This window comes from Eschrichtius robustus, chromosome 16 (genome assembly GCF_028021215.1).
Source record: "Eschrichtius robustus isolate mEscRob2 chromosome 16, mEscRob2.pri, whole genome shotgun sequence".
Taxonomy (NCBI): Eukaryota; Metazoa; Chordata; class Mammalia; order Artiodactyla; family Eschrichtiidae; genus Eschrichtius; species Eschrichtius robustus.
In genome coordinates, this window is record NC_090839.1 from 89146367 (window position 1) to 89172330 (window position 25964).

At 49.6% G+C, this 25964-nt stretch overlaps 1 protein-coding gene across 2 annotated transcripts in view; it reads left to right on the forward strand.

The window, feature by feature from the left end:
• The window catches only part of RNF216 (ring finger protein 216), a 181536-nt gene extending 165389 nt beyond the window's left edge, over positions 1–16147 (forward strand). For both annotated transcript variants that reach the window (XM_068524090.1, XM_068524091.1), the window contains exons 16-17: positions 13545–13614; positions 14364–16147. In XM_068524090.1, the coding sequence (XP_068380191.1) occupies positions 13545–13614; positions 14364–14683 (390 nt within the window). In that variant the 3' untranslated portion in view covers positions 14684–16147. The remainder of the gene's footprint in view (positions 1–13544; positions 13615–14363) is intronic.
• Positions 16148–25964: the final 9817 nt, after the last annotated feature.

Consider the following 25964-nt stretch of genomic DNA (forward strand, 5'->3'; position numbering starts at 1 on the left):
GTATCTGCAGGTTCTACATCTGTGGATTCAACCAACCATGTATTGAAAATATTCAGGGAAAAAAATTTCCAGAAAGTTCCAAAAAGCAAAACTTGAATTTGCCACACACCAGCAACTATTTATATAGCATTTCCATTGTATTAGGTATTATAAGTAATCTAGAGATTATTTAAAGTATACGGGAGGATGTGCATAGGTTATATGCAAATACTACACCATTTTATATAAGGGACTTGAGCAGCACTGGTTTTGGTGTCCGTGGGGGTCCTGGAACCAATGCCCTGTGGATATCTAGGGATGACTGTATCCATTCTTGATTTAAGCTTTAACAGTAGTATTAGAAGGATACTTAATATGTTTTATAAGCCCCATATTTCAAAACAGTCATTAGCATGTATTTAATAGTGAAATACATAGAAGCATTCCCCAAAAGTCATATATAAGACTATCACCATTATTTGTGCTAGTCAATGCAGTTAGCTGAGAGAATAAGATGAAAAATATAGATATTGGAGAAGATAATCACTAACGCTTATTGGACACCCACTGTGTGTCCAATAAAAAGTTCTAAGCAAAAAAAAAAAAAAAAAAAAAAATTCTAAGCACTTTTATATGTAAAGAAGAAAAGCAGGACTTCCCTGGTGGTGCAGTGGTTAAGAATCCGCCTGCCAGTGCAGGAGACACAGGTTCTATCCCTGGTCTGGGAAGATCCCACATGCCATGGAGCAACTAAGCCCATGTGCCACAACTACTGAGCCTGCACTCTAGAGCCCGTGAGCCGCAGCTGCTGAGCCCACGCGCTGCAACTGCTGAAGCCCACGCACGTAGAGCCCGTGCTTCGCAACAAGAAAAGCCACCACAATGAGAAGCCCGCACACTGCAACGAGGAGTGGCCCCCGCTCACCACAGCTAGAGAAAGCCTGCGCGCAGCAACAAAGACCCAGCACAGCCCCAAAAAAAAAGAAAAAAAAAAGGCAAACCTACTGTTTTAAACCTGAGAAAAGACAAAGTAATCAACTGAAAAGGCATCAGAAGCAGTGAAAGATGGCTAGATACAAAATAAATATACAGAATGCCATTCACAGTAGCTATGTAAATCGTGAAATACCCAGGAAATTAACTTTAACAAGAAGTATGAAGAAAACTATAAAACCGTATTGAAGGACATGAAGAGACTTGAACATGTGGAGAAATATGCTTTGTTCTTTTTTTTTATGTATATAATAACGATAAATTTCATTTATTTGTTTATTTATTTATTTATTGGCTCTGTCGCGTCTTCATTGCTGCGCGCAAGCTATCTCTAGATGCAGCGAGCAGGGGCTACTCTTCGTTGCGGTACACAGGCTTCTCACTGCGGTGGCTTCTCTTGTTGCGGAGCACGGCCTCTTGGCACGCGGGCTCAGTAGTTGTGGCTCGCGGGCTCTAGAGCGCAGGCTCAGTAGTTGTGGCGCACGGGCTTAGTTGCTCCGCGGCACGTGGGATCTTCCCGGACCAGGGCCCGAACCCGTGTCGCCTGCATTGGCAGGCGGATTCTTGACCCCTGCGCCACCAGGGGAGTCCCAATCATTTTTCAGTTTGATAGTATTACTGTTAGTCAGTTGTAAGTTGCTCTGTAAGGATGGCGACGTAGCACGTGAGAAGACTTGTTCTACCAAACGACGATTGAGCGTAGCAGTGGATAGATACCGTGCCAACTCGGAGCTGGCAAGGAAGCTGCGCTATGGCCCGCAGAGGCCATTGACAAGTCAGCTTTCACTGGGGCAAGTGAGGATGACCTGGATAGTGGAGAAGCACCTTGTCCCGCACAGGGGAGACTTGGCTATTACAGAGAGATTACTCATGTCCAAAGTAATCTACACGTTTACTGCAATTCCCGTTTAAATTCAGTCGGATTTATTTTTTTTTGCTTGAAAAACTACCTGTAATTTTGAAAGTGAGACTGATTTTTACTGTGAAGCTGCACAAATCAAGATCACGTAGTCTAGTGCAAGAATAGACAGATGTATCAAGGGGACAAGATAGAGACCAGGAACAGTCCCGGAAGAATTTAACGTGTGACAGAAATTTCATTCGAATCCCTGGAGAAACGATAGATTCATCCATTCTTTCGTTTGTAACTATTCAGTGTCGCCAGGACTGGTTTTCTTGGAGTTTACCGTCTATTAAGTTTAAAACAGAGACCCTTCATGAGGTTGGTACTGTGTGGGAACAGTAGGAACGACGCAGTGGAGAATGACGGGAGCCGGAGGGGGGAGTCGTCTCGGCAGGCCTCTCTGAGAGGCAGCGTTTACAGCGAAACCTGCATGCAGAGGAGGAGCAAGGCAGCCAAAGAAATAAAACAGATCTGGCCTATTCGTGGAACAGAAAGAAGGCTGGTGTGGCCTGCAGGTGGTGAACGAGGGGAGGAAGGTGAGAGAGGCGGGCACAGAAGCAGGCCGTGGGTCTCACTGAGCGTGCTGGGAGCTGTTGCAGGCCCGGAGTACACGAGTGACTTGGCCTAAGCCCCCATAGTTTGTTGCCAGATGGGACTGTGCTCAGAGTTACCATGGCTTCAGATTTTCCAGAGAGGTTGGAAATCTGTATTTTAATGTGAAATCTTCCAATTTTTAAAGATTGACCGTTAATCCAAATCTAAAACACTGTTCTAGCTAGAACTTTATAAGTCAAAGATAAAAGTCTCCATCCCTCATATAGAACACCCCCAATATGCCTGATAAGAAAAGGTGTCAGGGTAACAGGCTGGCCCCTGTTGAAAGCCACAGCAGGCCAGGCTGGTGGCCTAATCCTAATCCTCAGAACTCCCCCCAGTTTTGTAAAGCACTGAGTCCTCTGTGAAAACCCGGTATCTGCATGTCAGGAGCAGTCTCCTCCTGGGTGGAAGACTGGGCTGAGGGACCCAGGAATTGCTCTTATTCCACAGCTCCGTGACCCAGTAAGACCCTTAGCAAGCCTGCCCTCCTATCACTGAGGAAATAATTGAAAGAAAGGGGCGACTTCGGAATAAACAGTCATCCTGTTGCTGGTTGAGTGGAGGGAGCTGTGGCCCACAGTGGGAAGTGCTCTCCAAGGTAACCCACGCTGCATTTTGTGACAAAACTTCCCAGGCCCTGGCAGTTCCGCTGACTCGGTTCCTCAGTCCCATCCAGCCAGCACACTGGGGGCCTGAGCATCTCTAGGAACTTGGTGAAGAAATACAGGGTCTGTTTCTTCAGCGGCGCTCCTAAGAAGCATTCCTCAGGCTGCTTTCCTCTCTAGAAGCAGAGAGCAGCGTGGGAGTTACCACGTGCAGCAGGGTGTGCGGCAGGCAGTCTGGCTTCTTCGCAGCCCCGTTTTCCTTTCTGCTCTCTCTTGTTCTTCTCCTGCCACCTCCCTTTTCTTCCCGCACATGGAATTGATTATAAACGTTTCTCGTGTTCCGTTACCTTGTTTGGGTGCCACAGCATACGACTGCCCCTCGTTTTCATGTTGAATTGTCATCTTCTACCCTGAGAAAGGTTCTGTATTTGCTCAAAATAAAGTTCGAAAGGAAGGTCAGGCAAATACAAATCCCTCCGATTTCCTCTGGTAGCCACAGCCAGAGATTTTGTTCCATTTGTCCCGTTCCCATCAAAACCGGGATCAGCCCCGTTCCCTTGATTCTCACCAGGAGACCGATTGAATTCCAACCCAGCATCTGTTGGGGCTTCTGGGAACACAAAGCCATTCAGAAGTTCAGGGAAACAAAGCATGCCCTGTCATCCAGCCTTTTCTCTGGCTTAATTAACCGGCAAGGCCAGGAAGAATCTCTCATTTGTCCATGAGGGAGTTATCCCTTCGTGGTTTGGAGAGAAGTTGAGTTTTCATCCTTAATGACTAGAGATTGCTTGGGAACTGAACTAACTGCATATTAGAAAACTGTCAGTTATCTGTTAGTTGTCAGAAATAAGCTCAAAACATTCAACCAAGAGTCTTGTAAAAACAAGATGTCTTTTTAAGAAGGAAAAAAGAAAAACAGAAGCAAACCAGTCACAACAAACCACAGTTTTCTAGCTTAGGGGTCAGAATGCACAGCCAAATCACAACACATAAATGAACAAACATTATTTTGCAGTGGGGAAATGGTTACCCCGGGACTTTACTGGACCCATATGTGCTGACTTTTTTCTTGTCCGTGAATGGTAACTTAAGGGGGTTAACAAGTTACATCTTACTGTTAGAAGCCATGTTCAGAGCAATCATCTGGCAGTCCGGATTCTAGAAGTGGGGCAAAATTCATAAGAGCATTTTCACTTTAATACAAAACAAAGTCGGTATTTATCTTGGGTTTTGGCTACCAGAAACTGCACAGAATTGTTTTCTACAACTTCTTTGTTTTTTAAATACAAGAATTTGAAGCATGTTCAGTGCAAATAAAACCCTAGGGCTTTAACAGCCAGTTTACAATTTGGCACCATTGTACGTCTAGCCATTTGGTTAAGAGAATTATTTATTTTTCTCAAGGCTGCAGTGGATTGAACCTGACATTAATATGTGTTAATATATTTAATTCTTTGACAGTCCTCTAAGGCCAGTGTATCATCCCAGTTTTACAAATGAAGAAACTTGCAGAAGATTGTGGTCAGTAAAAGGTGGCATGAGGAATTCCCTGGTGGCCCAGTGGTTAGAGCTCCGCGCTTTCACTGCTGAGGGCGCAGGTTCAATCCCTGGTCTGGGAACTAAGATCCTGCATGCCAAATTAAAAAAAAAAAAAACGTGGCATGTGTTGATCTCAGGTCTTCTGTTCTCTCAGCATCTTAAACAAAGCTGCTTTCTGCTTTCTCCCCTTAGTTGGCTCCAGCACCACCCAGCCTGGACCAGTGTCTGTCTTCCTGATGGGTCAGGGGCACGGAGGGCGCTGGGCACCTTTGAGACCCTTGTTTGAGTGGCCTGGGAAAGGCAGAGGAAATAAAAGTATTTCAGACAGGGCTGAGGAGGAAAAGGTGGAGATCATTTTAGGGAGTATCTTCAGAAAGATACTCCAGAGTTCAGCTCAGTAACTAATTTTCAGTTTCAGTTTTTTTTCCTTAACTTTTAAAATTTACCTTCTGTGAAGAAGATGGTAAAGTGAACACCCATGTTGCCCCATCACTTAACTTCCACAGTTGGCCTTAGCATTTTATTTCAAGTCACTGTTTTAAACACCATTGTTTCTGTTACAACATGGAGGCGGGACCACTTTCACATTCTGCAGATGAAGAAAACAAGATTCAGGTCACTTGGTAAAACCAGGCTGCAAATCCAGGTCTTCAGCCAGCTGTTATTAGCTCCTTCCACTCCCCAAGTCTCCACTCTCTGGAGCAAGAGGTCGCAAGTACGGGAGCTTGCTGATAGCTGCCTGCAGGGTCCCTGCACCCAGTGAATCAGGCAGGCCTCCGTGAAGGGATTGGCCCTCGCTGGACCCTTCCCCATTGAGCAAGCTGCAGATGGTAGAAAGGGGCCTTGACAGTGTCCCCAGTCAGCTTTAGATGTCACCAGAGGATTGTACCAAGGAGGGCCACGGTGTGGCTCAGTCCGGTAAACATGGCATGTTGGCATGTGTCATGTTCAGCAGATGCCAGCAGGCCCCAGGCTGAGTGCTTGACCCTGACAGGAGTCACAACATGGCCACACCCCATGCTGCCTCCAGGTCCCTGGGGGGAGCTCTGGACAGAAAGGTGTTTGCGTTCCAGGCCTCTGTGACCCGAGGAGATAGTTGCAGAAGCCAGCAGAGAGCCGTCCAGTCTTTGCTCCTCCCCAGCACATTATCCGGACCTCCTCCGCACCCCCTCCCCGGCCATTCCAGACCCCAGCTGCACAGCATGTGCCACTCCGGGCCGTGCTGCACCCTCCTCCCCCCAGTTTCCTGTTGCAGGGGGACAGCTGGCGCTGGGGGGTTAGGGTCTGGTGTTGCTCGGCGATCTGCAGCCAATCTGGGAATAATTTGAAACTAAATCCTCAGCTCTTTGGAAGCCTTTCATTGCAAGTTTATTAACAACAGCTGTGGCCATACATGACCTGGATCCCAGCCCCAGCCCCAGCCCCAAAATTGCAGGAGGGAAGCAGCAGTTGACTTGCAATTCTCAGCCACCTTTTTACGGGGAGGAAAAGTTAAATGAAGAAGAAAAGTCACCACCCTCCCTTCATGATCACCAGAGGCTGGCAGCAGGCAAGCAGGCGGCCAGCTCTGGTGTCCAGAAATGTTGAAGGAAACGGGCTCAAAAGGATGTTTAAAAGCCTCTCAAGAACAAGCCGTTGTGCTAAGTACTCAAACATTTATTTTAGGAGCCTTCAGCCTGTGGCTGGCGATTGTTGTCAATATCTGATTGGTGGAAACCTTCTCTGTTTCCCTTTAACCACTTGCAGTTTCTCATCCTTCTTTTTCTTCCGTCCAGACTCTGCTCCATGGGCAGAGCTGTGGGGCTTCGTTGTTGAGCGACGTGTTTTAAGGAGTTGGGGTTTGGGGTGGGTTTTCTTCATTAAAACCTCTCTGGTTATTCTCCCTCACTTCCTGCCGGCAGCTGGCGTGCTGAGTCGGTGTCTCGGAGAGGCCGGGCCCCTGCCATCCCCCTCACGCTCTTGCCGTGCCTCACTCCCTACCCACCTCCATGTGAAGCAAGCGTGTCAGAGTCGCCTGTGTTAGGCCAGCATTTCTGTATCTTGCTGAGCTCAGAGGAATTCAGGGAAAGGAAATAAAATCCTCTCGCTGTTAAGATGCAACCCCTCGTTTCTTTATATAAAGCATTCTTCCAGATCTGCTGGGCGGCGAGACTCCATGTCACTCTCTGCTGTGGTCCTTTGTCCTCAGCACTGCATTTGGGGTGCACTGGCCCACTGTGGGTGCTGCACGTGTTCCCATCCCAGTTCTCATTACATTCAGTGGTGGTCTGTGGGTTCCCCTCCCAGAGTGGCCGTGCGTAGTGATGGAAAGTGCTGTGGGGTTCACTTCTACTCTAGCCTGGCGTTTCCTTATGCTCAGTCTGAGACTTGCTTATATGCATATTCTGTGGATCTGTTTAAAGGTTTTCACCAAGATGAGGAGGGGCCAGAAAGAGGGCAGAAAAGGCCTACTGGGTCCATCTTAAACCCCAAGCCAAAGGCCAAGGAGAGGAATGCTGGGGTGGGCATGTTGCCCTTGGTGGACATTCACTAGGGCCTGTGAATTTATTTATTTTTGGCTGCGTTGGGTCTTCGTTGCTGCCCCATGGGGCTTTCTCTAGTTGTGGCGAACGGGGGCTACTCTTCGTTGCGATGCACGGGCTTCTCATTGCGGTGGCTTCTCTTGTTGCGGAGCACGGGTTCTAGGCGTGCGGGCTTCAGTAGTTGTGGCTCGCGGGCTCTAGAGCACAGGCTCAGTAGTTGTGGTGCACGGGCTTAGTTGCTTCGCAGCATGTGGGATCTTCCCAGACCAGGGCTCAAACCCGTGTCCCCTGCATTGGCGGGCGGATTCTTAACCACTGCGCCACTAGGGAAGTCCCAGGAATTACCTTTTTATTTGCGTTTTGTTAAACTCTTTTCCCCAAGATTGCTTTAATGTGTGTGAGAATCAAAACCCTGGCTTTTTGTGGAAGAAGGAGAAAATTCCATGGGACTCCAAGGTATACAAGTAACTTGGTGACCTCATGAGAAAACATGTCAACGAGGCAGGGGCATCTGGAGATGGCCTGGAACAGTGCCCAGGTCAGGAGCGATAGGCGACTCAGTTACCATGAGCCAGTTAAGTCCTGTGGCCTCAGTGATGGAGCCTGGCCTGCACCTTAGGTTTCTGGTTTCTCCCCGAGCTCCCAGCTCCCACTCTGGGTGAGAAGGTTCTGCTGGCTTTGTCTCAAAGGCCAAGTGCTGGGGAGGCCAGTCAGAGACCTGATGTTTCAAGTGATGGCACATGTACTTCTGGGTGAGCTGACCCCAGGAAAATGGGAATTTTTCAGGGAAGTGTCCCCTTCCTCTGCTGTACTGGCTGTTCATCTCCTTGAGTAGAGGTGTTTTATTTTGCCCTGTTCCCTTCTTTTATTCAGTGGAGAAAGGAGATTTCCGAGTTCTGCACATCCCAAAGAGAAGGAACTCTTAATATTTCAAAGAGAGCAAGATACACTCTAGAACAAAGCAGGGCCTAAAAATAGTCACCTCTGACAATTCTCAGGGCAGGCGGAGTCCTCTGGGCCCCTCCAGTCATACTGTTCCAGAAGCTGCTGTTCAGAAACTAGTGGTTTAAGTGCTTGAGAGCTCAGGCTTTGAGAAGGCCTGGATTCAAACCTTACTATGTGTGGGACTTCCCTGGCAGTCCAGTGGTTAAGACTCCGTGCTTCCAATGCAGGGGGCGTGGGTTCGATCCCTGATCAGAAAAAATATTTTTAAAAAACCTCAGTTTCCTCATTTGTAATATGGGTATTAATTAATAGTACCTAACTCCTGGAGTTGTTATGAAATCTATGTGAGGTGCTTAGAATAGCAGCTGGCACACAGTAAGCCATTATTACTACCACTGTGCTTGGCACTTTATAAAAAGTGAGATCATTTGCTTCTCACAGTAAACCTGCTTTGGAAATGATTAGGCTCCAGGTTAAGTCGTGCTGGGTTAGAGGGGTCCCCAAGCCAAGGTCTGTGGAACCCCAAAGCTGGAGTTCTTCCCATCACACCAGCTGCCTGCCTGTTAGGAAGCCAGTGCTGCTTTAAGATAAAATTCACTGCGGTGGGGGCCGCTCCAGCATGCCTGGATTTCCTGTAAGTGACTCAGGGCCCTGCAGGGGGGCTGGAGGACAGTTAATTCTGTGATCCAGCCCACACACCCCTGGCCCTCTCATCATCTTTTTTCCTCCTATTGTTCCCTGTTTCCAGCAGGTTAGGTGTGTCCTAGATATTTGCAGAATGGCAAGACTTTTTCCCAAGTGTCCTTATTCACCATGAATGATGACACTTGGGATGCCTAGAATGTTTCCCAAGGGAACTCACCTCTAGAAAAGCCTTAATATCCCCATGTATCACTTACCCAACCCAAGAAGTGTTCTGATGAGGGACCAGTCCTCATGTTTCATCTCAAGATCAACCCTAAACCTACCTTCACTCTTTTTTTTTAACGTTATTAACTTTTTAAATTGTGGTAAAGTAAAATTTGCCAGTTTTAAAGTGTACAATTCAGTCTGCCTTCACTTTTTTTTAATTTTTTTAAAATTTTATTTATTTTTATTTTTTATTTATCTATTCTTGGCTGCATTGGGTCTTCATTGCTGTGCGCAGGCTCTTCTCTAGTTGCGGTGAGCAGGGGCTACTCTTCGTTATGGTGTGCAGGCTTCTCATTGTGGTGGCTTCTCTTGTTGCAGAGCACGGGCTCTAGGTGCTCAGGCTTCAGTAGTTGTAGCACGCAGGCTCAGTAGTTGTGGCGCACGGGCTTAGTTGCTCCGTGGCATGTGGGATCTTCCCGGACCAGGGCTCGAACCCGTGTCCCCTGCACTGGCAGGCGCATTCCCAACCACTGCACCACCAGGGAAGCCCATGCCTTCACTCTTGACTTGAGGAATTTTAAATACTCAAGGGAAGCTGCTTATGGAAGGAAATTCTACCCCAGATGAAGAAAAAAATCTTCCCCCTTAGAGTCTAACATATTTGGCTGAAAATGTAATTTTTATCTTGAAAAAAATATATTAAAATGTGTTTTAGTTCTTAGTTTCGAAATGTTGTGTCCCGTGACTCCAACCAGTTGGAGAAAGTTGAAATCTGAAACGCTTAACCCATATTCTAGGTGTAACTAACAATTCGCTCATTCTTTATGGTAACAATCACTGCTCAAAATAGTTGAGTGCTGACATTTTCTTGTGAAATACAGACTGTATTTAGACTGTAAGAGCACTGCCTAAACAGGGAAAGCTAGAGCTTAAGGACAAATAGTCCTGAGTCCACTTAACAAATCAGGAGAGTGATCAGAGCGAAGGAAGGAAGGGAAGAGCCTCCAGGTGGCTCTCTTCAAAAGGTGAAGAACTCAAGGCTCTAAGGCTTCTCCCGCCCCCCAACCCCGGAAGAGCTCTCAGTGACGGCCTGGGAGTTTCTGCCAGCTGGTGGACCTGGCTGCTCTGTCCTCCAGAGAGCCGGCAGATCTGTATCAGGACGCTCAACTCACACTTGCCTGTGCAAGTGCCTCAGACCCACCTAAGGGAATTCTTACATTGCATTTATTCAGGGGCGAACTTTACCAGGAGCATTCGGATTTATCACAGGAAACTTAGTATTGATAAAAATCGGTCAGATGCCCTGTTCATCCATACCCTTAACAGTGCTATAAGAGACCTGGAATCTTCTACTCAGAAAGTATCCCTCATTCTTCATTTATCCTGACAGAAATGTCACAAGACAGTCTGAGGGGAAAGAGGGGGTGGGGGTCGGGGTTAGTCTTTAATGCTGTGAAATTGCTCTTTAAGCCCATGTAGAATTCCAAAGTGGAATGCCAGCTGGAATTGTGATCACAGCACAAAAATAGAAGCTCCATGAGGGAAGGGACCAGGTCTGCCTTATTCTTAGCTGTACATCCAGTTCAGTGCCTGATGCATACTGGACACGCAATACATATTCTTGAATGAAAGCATACATATACCCTCCACGTTTTCAAATCAAACGATGGGGACAGGGAACCTGCAAAGTAGTTTTCTGTGGATTTTCTCCAGGAAAGGTATTTGCGTGACACTGCCTAGTCCACCGCCAACTAACCATAACTTTGAACAACTTACCTGATCTGGGACCTTACTTTCTGTGGTAGAAGGAAGTTAGAATGGCTGGTTTCTAAGGTGCCTTCCTGTGCCATCAGAGGCCTTAGGTGTCCCTCTGGGTACTGATGGGCGTGACCACATTTAGGTGATGTGATAGAAGAGGGATGAGATAGTGGGGGTGGGGTGAGGGTGATGGTGATGTAGTACTAATAGTTATAATTAGTAAATGACCAGAGGCAGGAAACCTCACTCATACCGTTAAAGAAGCCACTGAGAGAAATGTTAGGGCATCTCCCAATCTTTACCACTTTTTCTTGAAACTTTTCATCTTTCTGAAATCTTTATTCCTGCCACTTTTCACAACTTTCCTGTCTTTAATAAGGAGTACTTGCTTTGTGCTGGGTCCTTTACACAGTTGAGCTCATGCGGTCCTTACAACAGCCCATTTTACAGGTGAGATACCCAGACTCAGATGTTCAGGAATTTGCCCACGTCACTCAGTGAGCAGTGCAGAGCAGCAACTCTCCTACTTTCCATTTTTCTAGATTACTCTTTTTTTTTTTTTTTTTTTTAATCTTTTTTTCCTAGACTTGCCACTGGCACCAAAATGAAGATGTTTGCCAGCTCCTAATCTAGATAGTGGTAGAATTTATCTTGACATTCACATGGAGAACTTCAGACTGCCTCCACCAAAGCCTGCTGCATTACTGGAGCCCTTAGTGTTGATTGGCTTAGTGATTACTGTGTAGAGTAGTAAGTTTCCTCATTTGGAGTGTTCACAAAGAGGCTGGATGACCATGTCTTAGGGTTTTTTTGTTTTGTTTTGTCTTTTTTTTTTTTTTTTTTTTTTAAAGATTTATTGATTGATTGGTTGATTGATTGCTATGTTGGGTCTTCGTTTCTGTGCTAGGGCTTTCCGTAGTTGCGGCAAGCGGGGGCCACTCTTCATCGCGGTGCGCGGGCCTCTCACTATTGTGGCCTCTCTTGTTGCGGAGCACAGGCTCCAGACGCACGGGCTCAGTAGTTGTGGCTCACGGGCCTAGTTGCTCCGCGGCATGTGGGATCTTCCCAGACCAGGGCGCGAACCCGTGTCCCCTGCATTAGCAGGCAGATTCTCAACCACTGCACCACCAGGGAAGCCCTGTCTTAGGGTTTTTATAGAGTAGGTGTCCAGTACACACTGAGTGAGCGACACTCATGACTCCAGAATCATGGAGGGGCCATAACTGTCTGTGAAATCACAAGTTACCATCTTGGTTATGACATTAGTAACTGCCCATTGCATGCAGACTGCCCATTGCCCAGCTCCACGCTGAGGCTTCTGTGCTCTCCCCTGGTCCAAGGTTTTCCAGGTGTTCTTTCCAGCTCATGCGCTCCCTTCTGTGGCCCTCCATTCACGTCCCAGAAGTTCCATGGGTGACGTCAGCCAGTCAAGAGCATCCAATCAGCATGAAAAATCCAGAGTTATCACTGACAGTATTCCAACCCAGACCACACTGTCCGTGTGGAGAGGCCTTGCCTGGTGCGTCGTCTGGGGCAACACACGTGTCTAGCAGGCTTCTGGAAGTCCTGAAACTTGGCTCGTGCTTCCCTGCCCCACATTGGGCACCACTGCCCTTCTCCTTACTTCTTCCCAGCTTGACTGCCCTTAACTCCTGGAGAAACTACTGCAAGACCCCAGGAAACAGAACATGCCTGCCTGTCTCTCGGTTTGATCAGTGCACTTGCCACGCTCAGGTTGTGGCTGCAGTGTCTACTCTGCTCTTTGTCGAGCCCCAGCTCGTGACGGGTAGACTTAAGTCCCATGCCCTCCGTGGCCGTGCTGGTCCAGCAGCAGCCCTGCCGCTGGCAGCAAAGACATGCACCGTATTGGTGGTGGTTTCAGTCCAGCGAGTGTCCTTTCAGTCCCCAGCCATTTTGCAGGGCCGCTGAGGAGTGGGTTGAACCCCCAGCACATTACACAGAACAGGCATGGTTCAGGTTGTCTGTCCCGGGCCAGCAGCCCAGTTCACGGTGCCCGGGGCAGGTGGAGATGGGGGAACTGTATGTGGCACAGACCCCAGAGTTTCCCTGGTGAAGCCCACACATCTGCCTGTACCCAGAGCGCCTCTTTGGCTCCTGTCCCCAGGCTGGGATAATCCAAGTCTGAATTGCCCATTAGCGAAGCAGGCCTACCAAGCCTGAGTTTGGGAAGGGGAGATGGTGAGGTCTGCAGGGGAGTTGTTCTTAAACTGCTGTGCCCTTCCTTGTGGCCCAGGCCACTGTTCTGCTGGCAGCATGCTGCTCCTTCTACAGCCCACACTGTCTAGGAGCTGAAGGCCAGCTTCAGGGCTCAGCAGGCCTGCATAGTCTTTTGTCCAGCTCAGTTCGGGGAGCCGGCAAGACTTGCGGGCTCTACAGAGACGGCTTCTGTGCTCAGAGTTTGTAGACTCAAGATCTGAAACTCCTCAGGCCCTGCCCACTCCAGACTCACCCCCATCCCAAACCCTTGGGTTATCAGTCTGCCCGCTGGCTCCGAGCTGTGGGAAGTTCTTACCTTACAGCTGAGTGAACAGAGCAGGCTCTCTTAGCCCAGCCCCCAGACAGCCACGTGCAGTGCACAGACCCGCTCCTTGGTCCCAGCCTTTCAGATGGGCTTCCTCATGGGAACACCGTCTAATGATAAAGGAAGAAGATTCCCGGGGAACTGGGAATGGGTGGTATGCAAGCCCACGACCTCGCTGGTCAGCAGCAGGTTTCTGGCTTAGCCCCATTGCTGATTGGCAGCAAGCCGGCGTCCCGGGAGGGCCTCAGCGCTGCATGGAGCTGGCTGAGAGCAAGCCAGCCAGCTTGATCTTCTTTCCTTTCTCCTAGGAAGATGATGAGAAGCTAATTGAGGAAATCCAGAAGGAGGCCGAAGAGGAACAGAAAAGAAAGAATGGAGGCAAGTGCTCCCCAAGACAGGCCCTGTGCTCACTCACTCCATGTGCACAGGGGAGGAGGGGACCCCGCTGCTGGCTTGCATCGGGATCCTGGCATTCCACCCAGCCAGGGACCACCGGGGAGTGCTGTCCCTCAGGTGGCCGCTGATAGACCCCACCCATATATCCAGCTCCCTCTGGGAAAGGCCCTGAAAGCATAGAGACAGTTTCAGCAGCTCCCTGATGGCCAGGAGGTCCCAAGGGGTGAGTTTGAGCTTAGGAAGCAAATAGAAGCCAAAGCAGACTTAAAAAGACAGTAGGCCTCTGTGAGGTTACAGAGGAATGAAATGGAGTTTCTGTAAGTGGCCATCCACGGCCTGCCTCTAAAGGAAATTCTCTCACAGAAGCTCCACCTGTTCTGAGCTGGATCAGCCTTCCCCCTTCCAAGGTGATCCTTGTGGAGTGTGACACTCGGTGGGAAGTATGGTTTTGTCCTCGGTGATGGCTGGTGAGGGGGCTGTTGCACCCATGCGTGCATGCTACGTTTGGGGCTTTAATCGGCCTTATTCTGGCCTGGCCACCCCTCCTGTGTCCACAGGGAAGAATGATGCTGAAAGTTGGAGGCTCCTGGTCTGGCCTCATGCTCCAGGCTGTCAGCCTACAGCTCAGGGCCCCTGGGACCAGGATCAGGATATGCGGTTCTGGTTCCAGGCCAGATCCGAGCACAGTGGGATTTAACTGTTTTCTCTACTAAATCCTGTCTTCTTTTCAGAGAATACCTTCAAACGCATTGGGCCCCCCTTGGAGAAGCCTCCAGAGAAAGTCCAGAGGATCGAAGCCCTGCCGAGGCCCGTCCCACAGAACCTGCACCAGCCACAGATCCCCCCCTACGCCTTTGTGCACCCAGCCTTCCCCCTGCCTCCCGTCCGGCCCATGTTCAACAACTTCCCCCTCAACATGGGCCCCATCCCAGCGCCCTATGTGCCCCCTCTGCCCAATGTACGAGTCAACTACGACTTCGCCCCCGTCCACGTGCCGCTGGAGCACAACCTGCCTATGCACTTTGGCCCCCAGCCGCGGCATCGCTTCTGACACCCAGGCCCCACCCCTCCCGGGAGCCCCGCCAAGCATCCCGTGCAGGCTGGAGGCTGGATAGATGCTCCTTCGCCCCCAAGGCTGATGGCTGTGCCCATGCCTGCTAAGTAGGGATGACGGACTTGCCTGTTGAATAGATAGGCTGGACTTCTTCCTGGGAAGGGCCACTGCTCCTTGAAAAGTGATCAGCAGGCTGGTACCCTCCGGGTGCCCGTAACAGGACTGGGCCAGAGATAAGGGACAGCAAAACCCTCTTCCTGAAGAGTTCTGCCGTCCTAGCAGCCAACGTGGTGGCCCTGGGCCACAAGGTAGCCCGTCTCTGTCACTCACGTCCCTGCAGAAATAGATGAAGGGAAATGTTTGCCTCCATCCCCTCCCCCTGGCAGACAACAGAAGTCTCTCAGTTAAAAACCACGTAAGCCTTCCTTACCATAGCAGTGTGATCCATAACAAAGTGAAGTAACAAGTAGTGCAGCTTCGAGAGAGCTGAGAGCTCGGGACCATGTCGTGGAGGCCTGGTTCTTCTACCCACCTCGTTCTGAAGCCCACCTAGAGTGAGGTGCACCCCACTGCCCTGAGCCGGTTGGCCTAAGTGGCAGAGCGATGTCCACAGACCTGGGAGCGCCGCTCAGGTTGGGGAGGCTGTGGACCGTGTCCAAGTGCAGAACCCCAGGCCTCCACCGCAGTGATTGTTCCAGGGTCTCGCCCTCCCTCTTGGTCCTCTCGGATGAGACCACAGAGAGCCATTTCATGCAGTGGGATGTTTGTAGTTTATCTAAAGAAACATTTGCTGTTTACTCACTTTGAACTTTTCCAGTTTTCTGTGGCCTACTAGAGTTTCTCTCCCTCAGTCTCTGGAAAGTCAAAGAAATCTGTTGCCCCGTGCCTGGCAGTTGATGAGGGCGGGATGGTCCTGAAATTTTTGCCAACCACAAGATCCTTTTGAAGTGGCTGTGACAGAGGCCTGGTGGCTTTCCCAGGGAGCCGTGTTTGCCACCACCCAGGTAATGAACAGATTCTCCCCTAAGGTATGGTGGCGCTGGCTTTCCCCAGCAGGTAGATGACGCAGGTTGCGCTCGGCAGCTACCCTTTCCTGAGGTCAGGTGAGTCCGGCTGTGGGTTTGCTTGGGAGTCCCCGCCATGTTCCCAGTTAGTTGCCTTTTGCTGTCCAGCCCCAGCCAGGTGTTTGAGCCTCACCCCAGCCACCTGCTCTGCAGTACTTCGTGCTCCAGCCCGTGTGCAGCGCAGAGGCCTCAGTGGGGAATGAACCTGCCTGGCTCCCTGTGTTGGCCTCCGTTCCTCTTGCTGAAGCTCTGATGGCTATGGGGTTCCCAGAAGTTCACACACACAGACCTCAGAGAGGAGGGGACACACCTGGGACCAGGCATCACCGTCTGGTCACCCGTTGCCATCAGCCTCTCAGATGTTTTTCAGAGATTAAAATGGAGAGGTGATGTGCCAGGTTGCCTGTTACTGCTGTCTTTCCTCTGGGTTTGGGGTTTGCGGATAGGTGGCCCCCAAGGCTTGGGGTGGGGGGGCGCATGAAGAGAGGCTACACTGAGTCTCTGCTGCCAGGAGCCTTTCCCTACCGGCTTCCTGCCCCTGCCCTTGGGGCACAGCAACAGGATTTCTTCAAGTACCTTTAAAGCATGTTCCCCGTGCTTCCCCAAGGGAGGGTCTCTGAGGGCTGTGAACTGCCAACAGATGTCCCACCGGATGGGGAGGGTGACCCCAGGTGCTGTCAACCTGCCCCACTGGTGACAGTGCTCACCCCAGCCCACCAGAACCTTCTGGGTCTCTGACCCGATTCATCATCCAACGAAGGAACCAGCTTCCACCTCTTCCCTGCAGCCCAGGGTATGTGGCTCCACGGAGGTCCTGGGGCAGCGGCAAGGACAGACTTTGGGCTGGTGTCGCATGCCCTTGACACTGTGGTCCAGCAGCTGCCCTAGGACCTGGCATGCGAAGGTCCAAAGGTTGCCGCACAGGAGGGAGACCAGAATAATTCCCCCAAGGCCAAACTGAAGACTTGTCTTTTGAGATGAGTTCTGGCTGTTTTTAGCCACACGAGGCAGCTAGGGAGCCACTCCTGCCTTTCTGAGCCGAGGGCGCCTGATTTCTATCGTTCCTCCTTGAGCCGGGCTGTGGGGTGGCTCGCAGGTCTGCAGGTGTAGCACAGTCACGTTTGCCTCAAGTTCTGACCCAAGCATGGGCCCCTCATGTCTGCACAATGACCCTGTAGGTGCCTCGTGTCTTGGAGAAGCAGTCTGTACTAGTGATGGGGTTGGGGAGAGAGGGCGCCATAACCATCAGACAGACCAGTCAGTGGCTGCAAGATGCAAATGACAGGGCACCCCCAGAGATCAGCCCCTGTCTGGGGGACAGAGCAGTCCCGGAGGCAGCCTGGCACCTTCCACTCTGGGCTGCCTTGCTTGCTCCCTGGAGCAAGAGACTGCCCAGCAACAGTCCCATTCTTGCCTTAAAACTGGAGAGAGGAATCTAGTATTTGCACTTAGCAAAAGATTTTAAAACTTAAAAAAATGTGCATGACCTGTCACTTTGTATAAAAATAGCAAAAACGATTAGTTTATTAAATTCTTTTCTTTACCTTCTGGTAGTAAAGATAAATAAAATTATTGTTTACCAATAAAGATGTTAAAAAATAATAATAAATTGTTTAAACTACTGTGTGTAAAAAGCCTGTACCATATGTAACTTGGTTTTTTGTAAATAAATGTTTGTGCAGACTGCTCTCTGGTTTCGTTTCTCCACACGGCCTGATCAGGCAGGCCCCACAACCCCACAGTTACAGGGGCTGCTCAGACTGAAAGCCAGCGGATTCCAGGGGAGTGGTAACACCTCCACTTAACACTGCTCACCCAGAGCGGAGGTCGGGAGGCTGCTGGAGAGCTGCAGGATCTGATCCCAAAGGAGCCCCGAGGGGCTGGGCCTGCTCAGGAGGAAGATCAGGTGATCCATTATGCTAACCCTGCCTGGGTGGCTGCCCAGGTCGGGTTGGGCACAAAGGGGTTTTTTTATTTGTTTTTCAGTACAGAATCCCCTTCAAGAAAGTATGGTCAGCCCCTCTTCCAGGCCCCTGCAGCAGGCCACTGACTCGGCCCTGGAGATGGATGCAAAAGGGAGAAGCCTCATTCAGACAGGAGGCCAGTCCTGAGAACAGGGAGCCCCTAGGCAGAGAAGCTGCAGGTACACCCCCTTCCACACACGTCCTGCCACCTGCCAGGCCTGGAGGGTACCCTGGGCACGGGTGGATCACAGCACGCTCGGGCTCAAACTGCCACCTGCCAGGCCTGGAGGGTACCCTGAGCACGGCGGACCACAGCGCACTCGGGGTCAGATGTTGAGAAAACACGCTATCCTCTTCTCCACTTGCAACTTTTTACTGAGTGACATCTTTTTTTTTTTTAATTGCACGTCTGAAAAAGGTGTACTGAAGTAAACCCAAGACAAAAGCTACCTGCATTCCCAGCTTCTAAATCGGTGTATTTTTAAATATACCCATGCCATCTAGTTCTTGTTCCTGTACATGTTCCATATTTACGTATTTGCAGCAATATCATAGACTATTCTACAGTTTCCATCAGTAGATAAGTAATGTTTTTTTCCCGCAATCTGCTACCATCTTTTTTTCCCATCCTCCATTCAAGTAACCACAGTCACATTCCTCCCTCTTTACCCCACTCGCCGTCCCAGCACATTTCCACATGCACCTGCTTATCAGGGCTCTGGGCCTTTGTTGTTACAAAAGTGGTTTCATACTTTTGGCTGAAACTCACTTTTTTCTCTTTGCAATCGTGGAGTGCCCTCCAGGTCTGTGGGTCAATATACCTCTAATTTGTGCCTTTTATGCCTTCCATGATATTTCTTTGTATATATTTGCCACAAGTGATCCAACCATTGCCCCATTAAAGAAAATTGGGATACTTGCGATGTCTTGCCACCACACACAACACCTCAGTGAACATTCCCTTTGTTGTTGCAACAGAAATTTCCAGCAGTGGAGTTGTGAATCAAAGGATGGGGTGTGTGTGTTTTTTGGTTTTTTTTTGAAGTATAGTTGATTTACAATATTGTGTTAGTTTCAGGTGTACAGCAAAATGATCTGGTTATACATATATATATCTAGATTTCTTTTAATTTTTTTCCATTATACTTTTTTTACAAGCTATTGAACATAGTTCCCTGTGCTATACAGTAAATCCTTCTTGTTTATCTATTTTATATATGGTAGCACGCATCTGTTAATCCCATACTCCCAATTTATCCCCCACCGCCTTCCCCTTTGGTAACCATAAGTTTGTTTTCTGTGTCTGTGAGTCTCTTTCTGTTTCGTAAATAAGTTCATTTGTACTATTTTTTAGATTCCACATATAAGTGATATCATATGATTGTCTTTCTGTCTGACTTACTTCACTTAGTATGATAATCTCTAGGTCCATCCATGTTGTTGCAAGTGGCATTATTTCATTCTTTTTTATGGCTGAGTAGTATCCATTGTATATATGTGCCACATCTTCCTTATCCATTCATCTGTCGATGGACGCTCAGGTTGCTTCCATGTCTTGGCTATTGTAAATTATGCTGCTAAGAATGTTGGGGTGCATGTATCTTTTCGAATTAGAGTTTTTGCCTTTTCTAGATCTAACCCCAGGACTGGGATTGCTGGATCATATGGTAACTCTATTTTAAGTTTTTTAAGGAACCTCCATACTGTTTTCCATAGTAGCTGCACCAATTTACATTCCTGCCAACAGTGTAGGAGGGTTCCCTTTGCTCCAGGTATATTTCAGTAGCTTTGCCAGATTCTTCTCCTGCGAAGCTGTGTCAACCCACCACAGGTGAGAGCCTTTGGCTGTGCTCTCGCCCCTCATTGGCACATCTTTGTGACCATGGTCCACCCTGCTGTCCTAAGACATGCCCTCTGTAATTGGACCTCATGGAGGCATCACTTGTATTTTCACCTCTTTCTTTAGGTAAAACTGCTTTTAGGTCAGGAGCATTTGTCATTGTAATGTCCAAACTTTTATTTTTTCCATCCTTAAAAAAGTGCCTTTTTTTAATAAATATATTTGCCAATTGTAAATGTTTTTAAATGGAAAAAAAAATTGAAAACACAGAAAAGTATAAAGAAAAAGAAGTGCTTTGTTACCCAGAGGTGACTACTAATAATATTTTGATGTGTTTCCTTCCAGTGTATTTTTTTTTTCTGTGATATATACGGTGTATTTCACAAAACCAGTAAGCCAGATGTGCGGATTTTCAGTCTATCTTGAGCAGTAACAAGGTACGTATGAGCAAGTGCTTCTGAAACATGATTTTTAATTAGCTCCTTGTTTTATAACCTCTTGCTGCAGGCTCTGTTAGCATTCTCTTTGGGCTTATTAAAATCTCTTTCCTGAAGGCTGGTGCACAGCCAACCCTCCCCAGCCTGCTGGCCCTTTGTTCCCATGACCCCTGGTGGGAAATGGTCACATCTAAATCCCCATCTGTGTCATCCCTCTTAGGATTATGTTGGAGAACCAGTTCCTCTCCCTTCATCAGCACATTTTTGGCAAGGACTGATCCTTTTGGCAGAACTGATCACTGGCTTGGGTTGGCTTTGCCTTAGAAGGTGCCAGTTAAAACCCTCGCGGCATTTGTTGAGACGTGGATGGATCTAGAGACTGTCATACAGAGTGAAGTAAGTCAGAAAGAGAAAAACAAATATCGTATATTAACGCATATATGTGGAACCTAGAAAAATGGTACAGATGAACTGGTTTGCAGGGCAGAAATTAAGACACAGATGTAGAGAACAAACGTATGGACACCAAGGGGGTAAAGCGGCCGGGGGGGGGGGGTGGGGGGGTGGAGGTGGTGGTGTGATGAATTGGGCGATTGGGATTGACATGTGTACACTGATGTGTATAAAATTGATGACTAATAAGAACCTGCTGTATAAAAAATAAAGCCCTCGCAGCACTGAGACTATGCCCCACGTCCTGAACACAGTGGCCACCTGTGCACGCGCCACTAAATGGTACAGGCTTGGGCTGGGCCTCAGGAAGGCGCCACTCAACTGGGTGGTCTTGGGCTGTCAGGCTCCCCAGCAGTGGTGACGAAAAACATGCCACTAAAACAGCAGACCGCGGGAACCGAAGCGGCAGCAGGAGCCTCCCGTGGGCTGGGGAGGCGGCGGGGAGGAGGCGCCTCCAGCCAAGAGGGTGCGGAAAGAGCCCAACCTGGCTCCTCCTTCTGCATCGCCTGGGGCTTGTCAATAGGTTCCTGGGCCCGTGATTCCGGGGGTTCCTGGGAATCTGCATTTTCAATCATCTCATCAGTGTTGGGCCTGCAGAGAGCCTCTGGAGCAGTTCCGGCGGCAGCACATCTGGGAGGAAGGAGGAGAGAGTCCAAAGGGACCTGGCGCCTGGGGACGGGCTGAGAGACAGCAGGACCCCCGGCGGCGCTCAGAGCCTGTCCTGCGCTGGCGGAGCCGCGGGCCCGGGCACGTGGAGGCCTGCGGAGGCGCTCCTGCAGACGCGTCCGGAAGGCCTGGGGCTGCCGAGCAGGCCAGGCCGGGGCCCTCAGGGGCTCGCTTAGAGAGCGGGCGGGCGGAGGGGCGGCCTGGGAGCGGGAGGAAACCCAGGGGGTGCGGCGACAGGGGGAGGAGCCTCCTGCCCCGCCGAGCCCTCTCTCCGGCCCTCTGGTTACTGAGCGTCGGGTAGCAGACCCTGTGCTGTCCCTCCTCCCCTCCCCTTCAAGCCCCCAGCAGGGCCCAAGCGAGCTCCTCCCGCCCCGGGGCCAGCGGCCCCCTCCCCCGCCGCTGCTCCACCAGCTCCAACCCGCCCCGAGCAAGAGAGCGCAACGGCTAGAAACCGCCGCGGGCAGCTTTGAGCCCTGCTGCGGTTTGGCTGAGACTGCAGCCCCGAGATGGCCTCCCAGGGCCCCTCGCCCCCCGCGGCCCGAGCTTCCCCCCAGCACGACGGGCGCGGGCTGTCAAGGGCTCCCCGGGGCCAGCGCACACAAACCACCTCGCTCGCGCAGCGCCCAGCGTGCCCCAAACCAAGCCCTGCGGCCCCCTGTGCGCGGCTCGCCTCTCACAGCTGGAAGAGGCGTCTGGGGGGGACTGTGGCCACAGACTTCTTAAGTGGCTCTGTCCCGCCTTTCTCTGTTGGCCCCAAGTCTGGTCCTCTCTGTCTCTCTCTTTGTCTCTCTCTCTCTCCCCCCCTCCCCCTCTTTACTCATTTCTATCGTGTTTAAGGCCACTTACCAAAAATACACGATATAAAAACAAACAGAAAAACCAAACTGGAACAAAAGCGAAGCTATGATAATAAAATGGACACAGCCCAGAGTTAGGGCTCTGAATGCACCTCCACCAGGCGTCCTTGCCCAGTCTTCAAAGGCAGCTTCACCTCACATGCTGAAACGCGTGACTTATAAGGGTCAATGTCTCTGTAAGATGGAGACATGCCCATAGCTCAAGGGAAGGGCACTCTGCAGGCAGAGGCACATCTCTGCGACCTGCTGGAGGCCCGGCTGCCCCTGTCCCAGGCACCCTGGGGGCCAAGCCTGCTCACAGCCTCAGACCTCGGGGAAGCTGACACCTCCCCCACAGACATAGCCTTTCTCTCCCTTCTGATGGGGAGTAAGGCCAAAAAGGAAGCCTAGAGCGACCTTGAAGCTGGGCGTTCCTACCCAGCTCTGCCATTTCCTGCCTCTGAGACACAGCCCAGTCCCCTGACCTCTATCCTCATGAGGCACTGACCATCTTTGATTGATTCCCTACCTTTGGAATATTTTCCACGGTGCCTGCCTCCCTGAAATCCCAGGAGCACCATTCTGCCCAGCTCAACATCTCCAGCACCAGTTCAGGGTCTGGGATGCTCAGGCAATAACTGTTGGAAGAAGAAATCTGTGAAATGAGGATAAAAAGACCCACCTCAGAAGGGAGATGTAGGGCATCAAATGAGATAGTGTATGTGAAGATGCAGTCTGACCCACAGAAGCCACACAAATGTTACCTTCATTGTTTTTAGAATCAGAAAATGTGGGTGAGTGTTCCTTCCACTACTGGTGTGGTGGGCAAGTCACCTGCCAGCCGGAGCATCAATTCCCCCATCTGTAAAGTGGAGGGGTTGGCTGGGTAGCCTGAAAAGCCCTCCCCACTCTAATGGGCTGGGATTTTACAGGTGTCCTGATGGTGCAGATATCAAGAGCTGGTGGTGTAAATCTACAGAGATGTTTCCCTAGAATGTGTTTAATACAATGATAATTTAGCGTTATTCATAAATAGCCAAAAAGTGGAAACAATCCAAATGTCCGTCATCTGATGAATGGATAAACAAAATGGGGTCTATCCATGCAATGGGACATTATTTGGCCATAAAGGAAAGAAGTCCTGAGACCTCCAACAATGTGGATGAATCTTGACAACGTTACGCTAAGTGAAGGAAGCCAAACACAAAAGGCTGCAGATTGTGTGATTCCATTGATATGAATCAGCAAACCTATATAGACAGAAAGAAGATTAGTGGTTGCTTAGGGTTGGAGGGGGCCATGGAGGGATAGGGGATGACAGCTAAAGAGTGCGTGCCAAAAAAAAAAGACTGCGTGCCCCCTGCATTTGGAGCGAGGAGTCTTAACCACTGGACCGCCAGGAAAGTCCCTACAGTCTTTCATTTTGAGGTGATGAATTTATGGTATGTGAATTATCACACAATAAAGCTGTTATTTAAAAAAAAGGAGAAGAAAAAGGAAGGAGGGGGAGGGAGGGAGGGGAGAAATACCACTTCTGGCCGTGTGGAGTAACAAGGATGACTGGATTTACCCTTCCCCCTTAAATAACTAAAAAATCAGACAAAATATATGAAACAATAGTCTTCAGACAGTGGACAACAGGAGCAAAGTCAGTGACCCCTGAGACAAGAGAAACAAATGAAGTGAACTCTACAGTTTCGCAGCCTCCTTTCTGGAGAGTTGTCCAGGCTGCAGCACAGGAACAGGAAACCGTGGCGGAGACCAGCGGACTCCCAGAGTTGAGGAGAGTTGAGAATTTGGTGAGACCGAGAATCCACAGAGCAAAAGAGCAGAAAAGAGGGGAGAGCTGCTCTAGGGATCTGCAGAGGGGCCTCCTCTGTCTTCAGCTGACAACTGATGAGTTAATGCATGTGAGGACCCGGTGCCAGGCCAGGAAATAACCAGCAGAAAGAAGCAGACTAAACGACCCACAAAGGCCACACAGCACTGGGAATAGTTCATGTTCCCCACAGCAGAGCAAAGAATCTCAGTGCATGGATCAGGGCTAGAATTCTCAGAAAGATGTCGCCGCCATAGTGGGCATGAAAGGCTGAAGGACTGCTTTGGCCCCAAACTTAAAAGCAAGCCTCCAAATGATCAAGCTGTTCCAAGTACTTTAACTTCATCCCAGAGCAAAAACATATGAAGCTAACAGACATTAAAAGAAACACAAAAAAAGAAAAGAAATCCGGACTTCCCTGGTGGTCCAGCGGTTAAGAATCCGCCTTCCAACGCAGGGGATGCAGGTTCGACCCCTGGTCAGGGAACTAAGATCCCACATGCCACAGGGCCACTAAGCCCACGTCACAACTAGAGAGCCTGCATGCCACAACTAGGTAGCCCGCATGCCACAACTAGAGAGAAGCCTAACTGCCACAACTAAGACCCGACACAGCCAAAAATTAATTAATTAATTAATTAAAATATTTTTTAAAAGAGAGAAAAGAAATCCAGCATACAACAACATGAAAATCTAAATATCTGTCATCTGATCAAAAATTACAAGGCATGCAATGAAGCAGGAAAATACAATCCATATTAAGGATGGAAGAAAATCAATCACTAGAAACAAGAAGATACAGTTAGTAGACAAGGACATTAAAACAGCTATTATAGGGGCTTCCCTGGTGGCGCAGTGGTTGGGAGTCCGCCTGCCAATGCAGGGGACACGGGTTCGAGCCCTGGTCTGGGAAGATCCCACATGCCACGGAGCAACTGGGCCCGTGAGCCACAACTACTGAGCCTGCGCGTCTGGAGCCTGTGCTCTGCAACAAGAGAGGCCGCGATAGTGAGAGGCCTGCGCACCGCGATGAAGAGTGGCCCCCGCTTGCCGCAACTAGAGAAAGCCCTCGCACAGAAACGAAGACCCAACACAGCCAAAAAATAAATTAATTAATTTAAAAAAAAAAACCAGCTATTATAAATAGATGTAAATTGATTCCCTCAAGAAGGCAAAAGAAAACATGAGCATGATAAAAAAAAAAAAAAGGGTAGGGGGAAACCCACCCAAATTAAACTTCTAAAGATGAAACTATACAATGTTTTATATTTAAAAAAAAAATACCGTGGGTGGAATTAATAACAGATTAGATGCTACAGGGGAAAAAAGGAAAAAAAAACAGGTTACTGAACTTGAAGACAGCAATAGAAACTATCCAAAACAAAGAAACACAAAAAAAAAAAAAGAGTGAAAAAAATAAACAGAAGGGGAAGGGAGCCAGACAGGGCACAGCCTACACCCTCAAAGAGGACAGCCTTTGTGGGGAGGACCTTGGCCCAGGTGAGTGAGGGGACTGGCTGACCATCAGACACCTTGGAGCCCCCTTGAGCACGTCTGGAGCTGGAGCTGCAGGGACCCAGGGCCTCCTTGGTTACCAGCTCTTTTTCTTTTCTTTTTTTTAATAAATTTATTTATTTTATTTTTATTTTTGACTGTGTTGGGTCTTTGTTGCTGCACACGGGCTTTCTCTAGTTGCAGCGAGCGGGGGCTACTCTTAGTTGTGGTGCACTGCCTTCTTATTCAGTGACTTCTCTTGTTGCAGGGCACTGGCTCTAGGCGTGCAGGCTTCAGTAGTTGTGGCACACGGGCTTGGTAGTTGTGGCTCGCGGGCTCTAGAGCACAGGCTCAGTAGTTGTGGCGCACGGGCTTAGTTGCTTCGCGGCATGTGGGATCTTCCCGGACCAGGGCTCGAACCCGTGTCCCCTGCCTTGGCAGGCGGATTCTTAACCACTGCACCACCAGGGAAGTCCCGGTTACCAGCTCTTTGATGAGACTTTATCTGGAGCCCTGGGAGATGTACGAGGCTTTTATTTACACCCCTCAAATCTGCCAGTGGTGCTTTGGGAAAGGAGGAAGCCCAGCAGGCAGGAGCCCCCTGGGCCAGATGCCCTGTGTTCCCGGTTAGCAGACTAACCCGAGCGCAGTGCTGATGGCACACAGTAGGACCCGGGTTCTCACCTCTCAGCTTGGCAAGAAGCT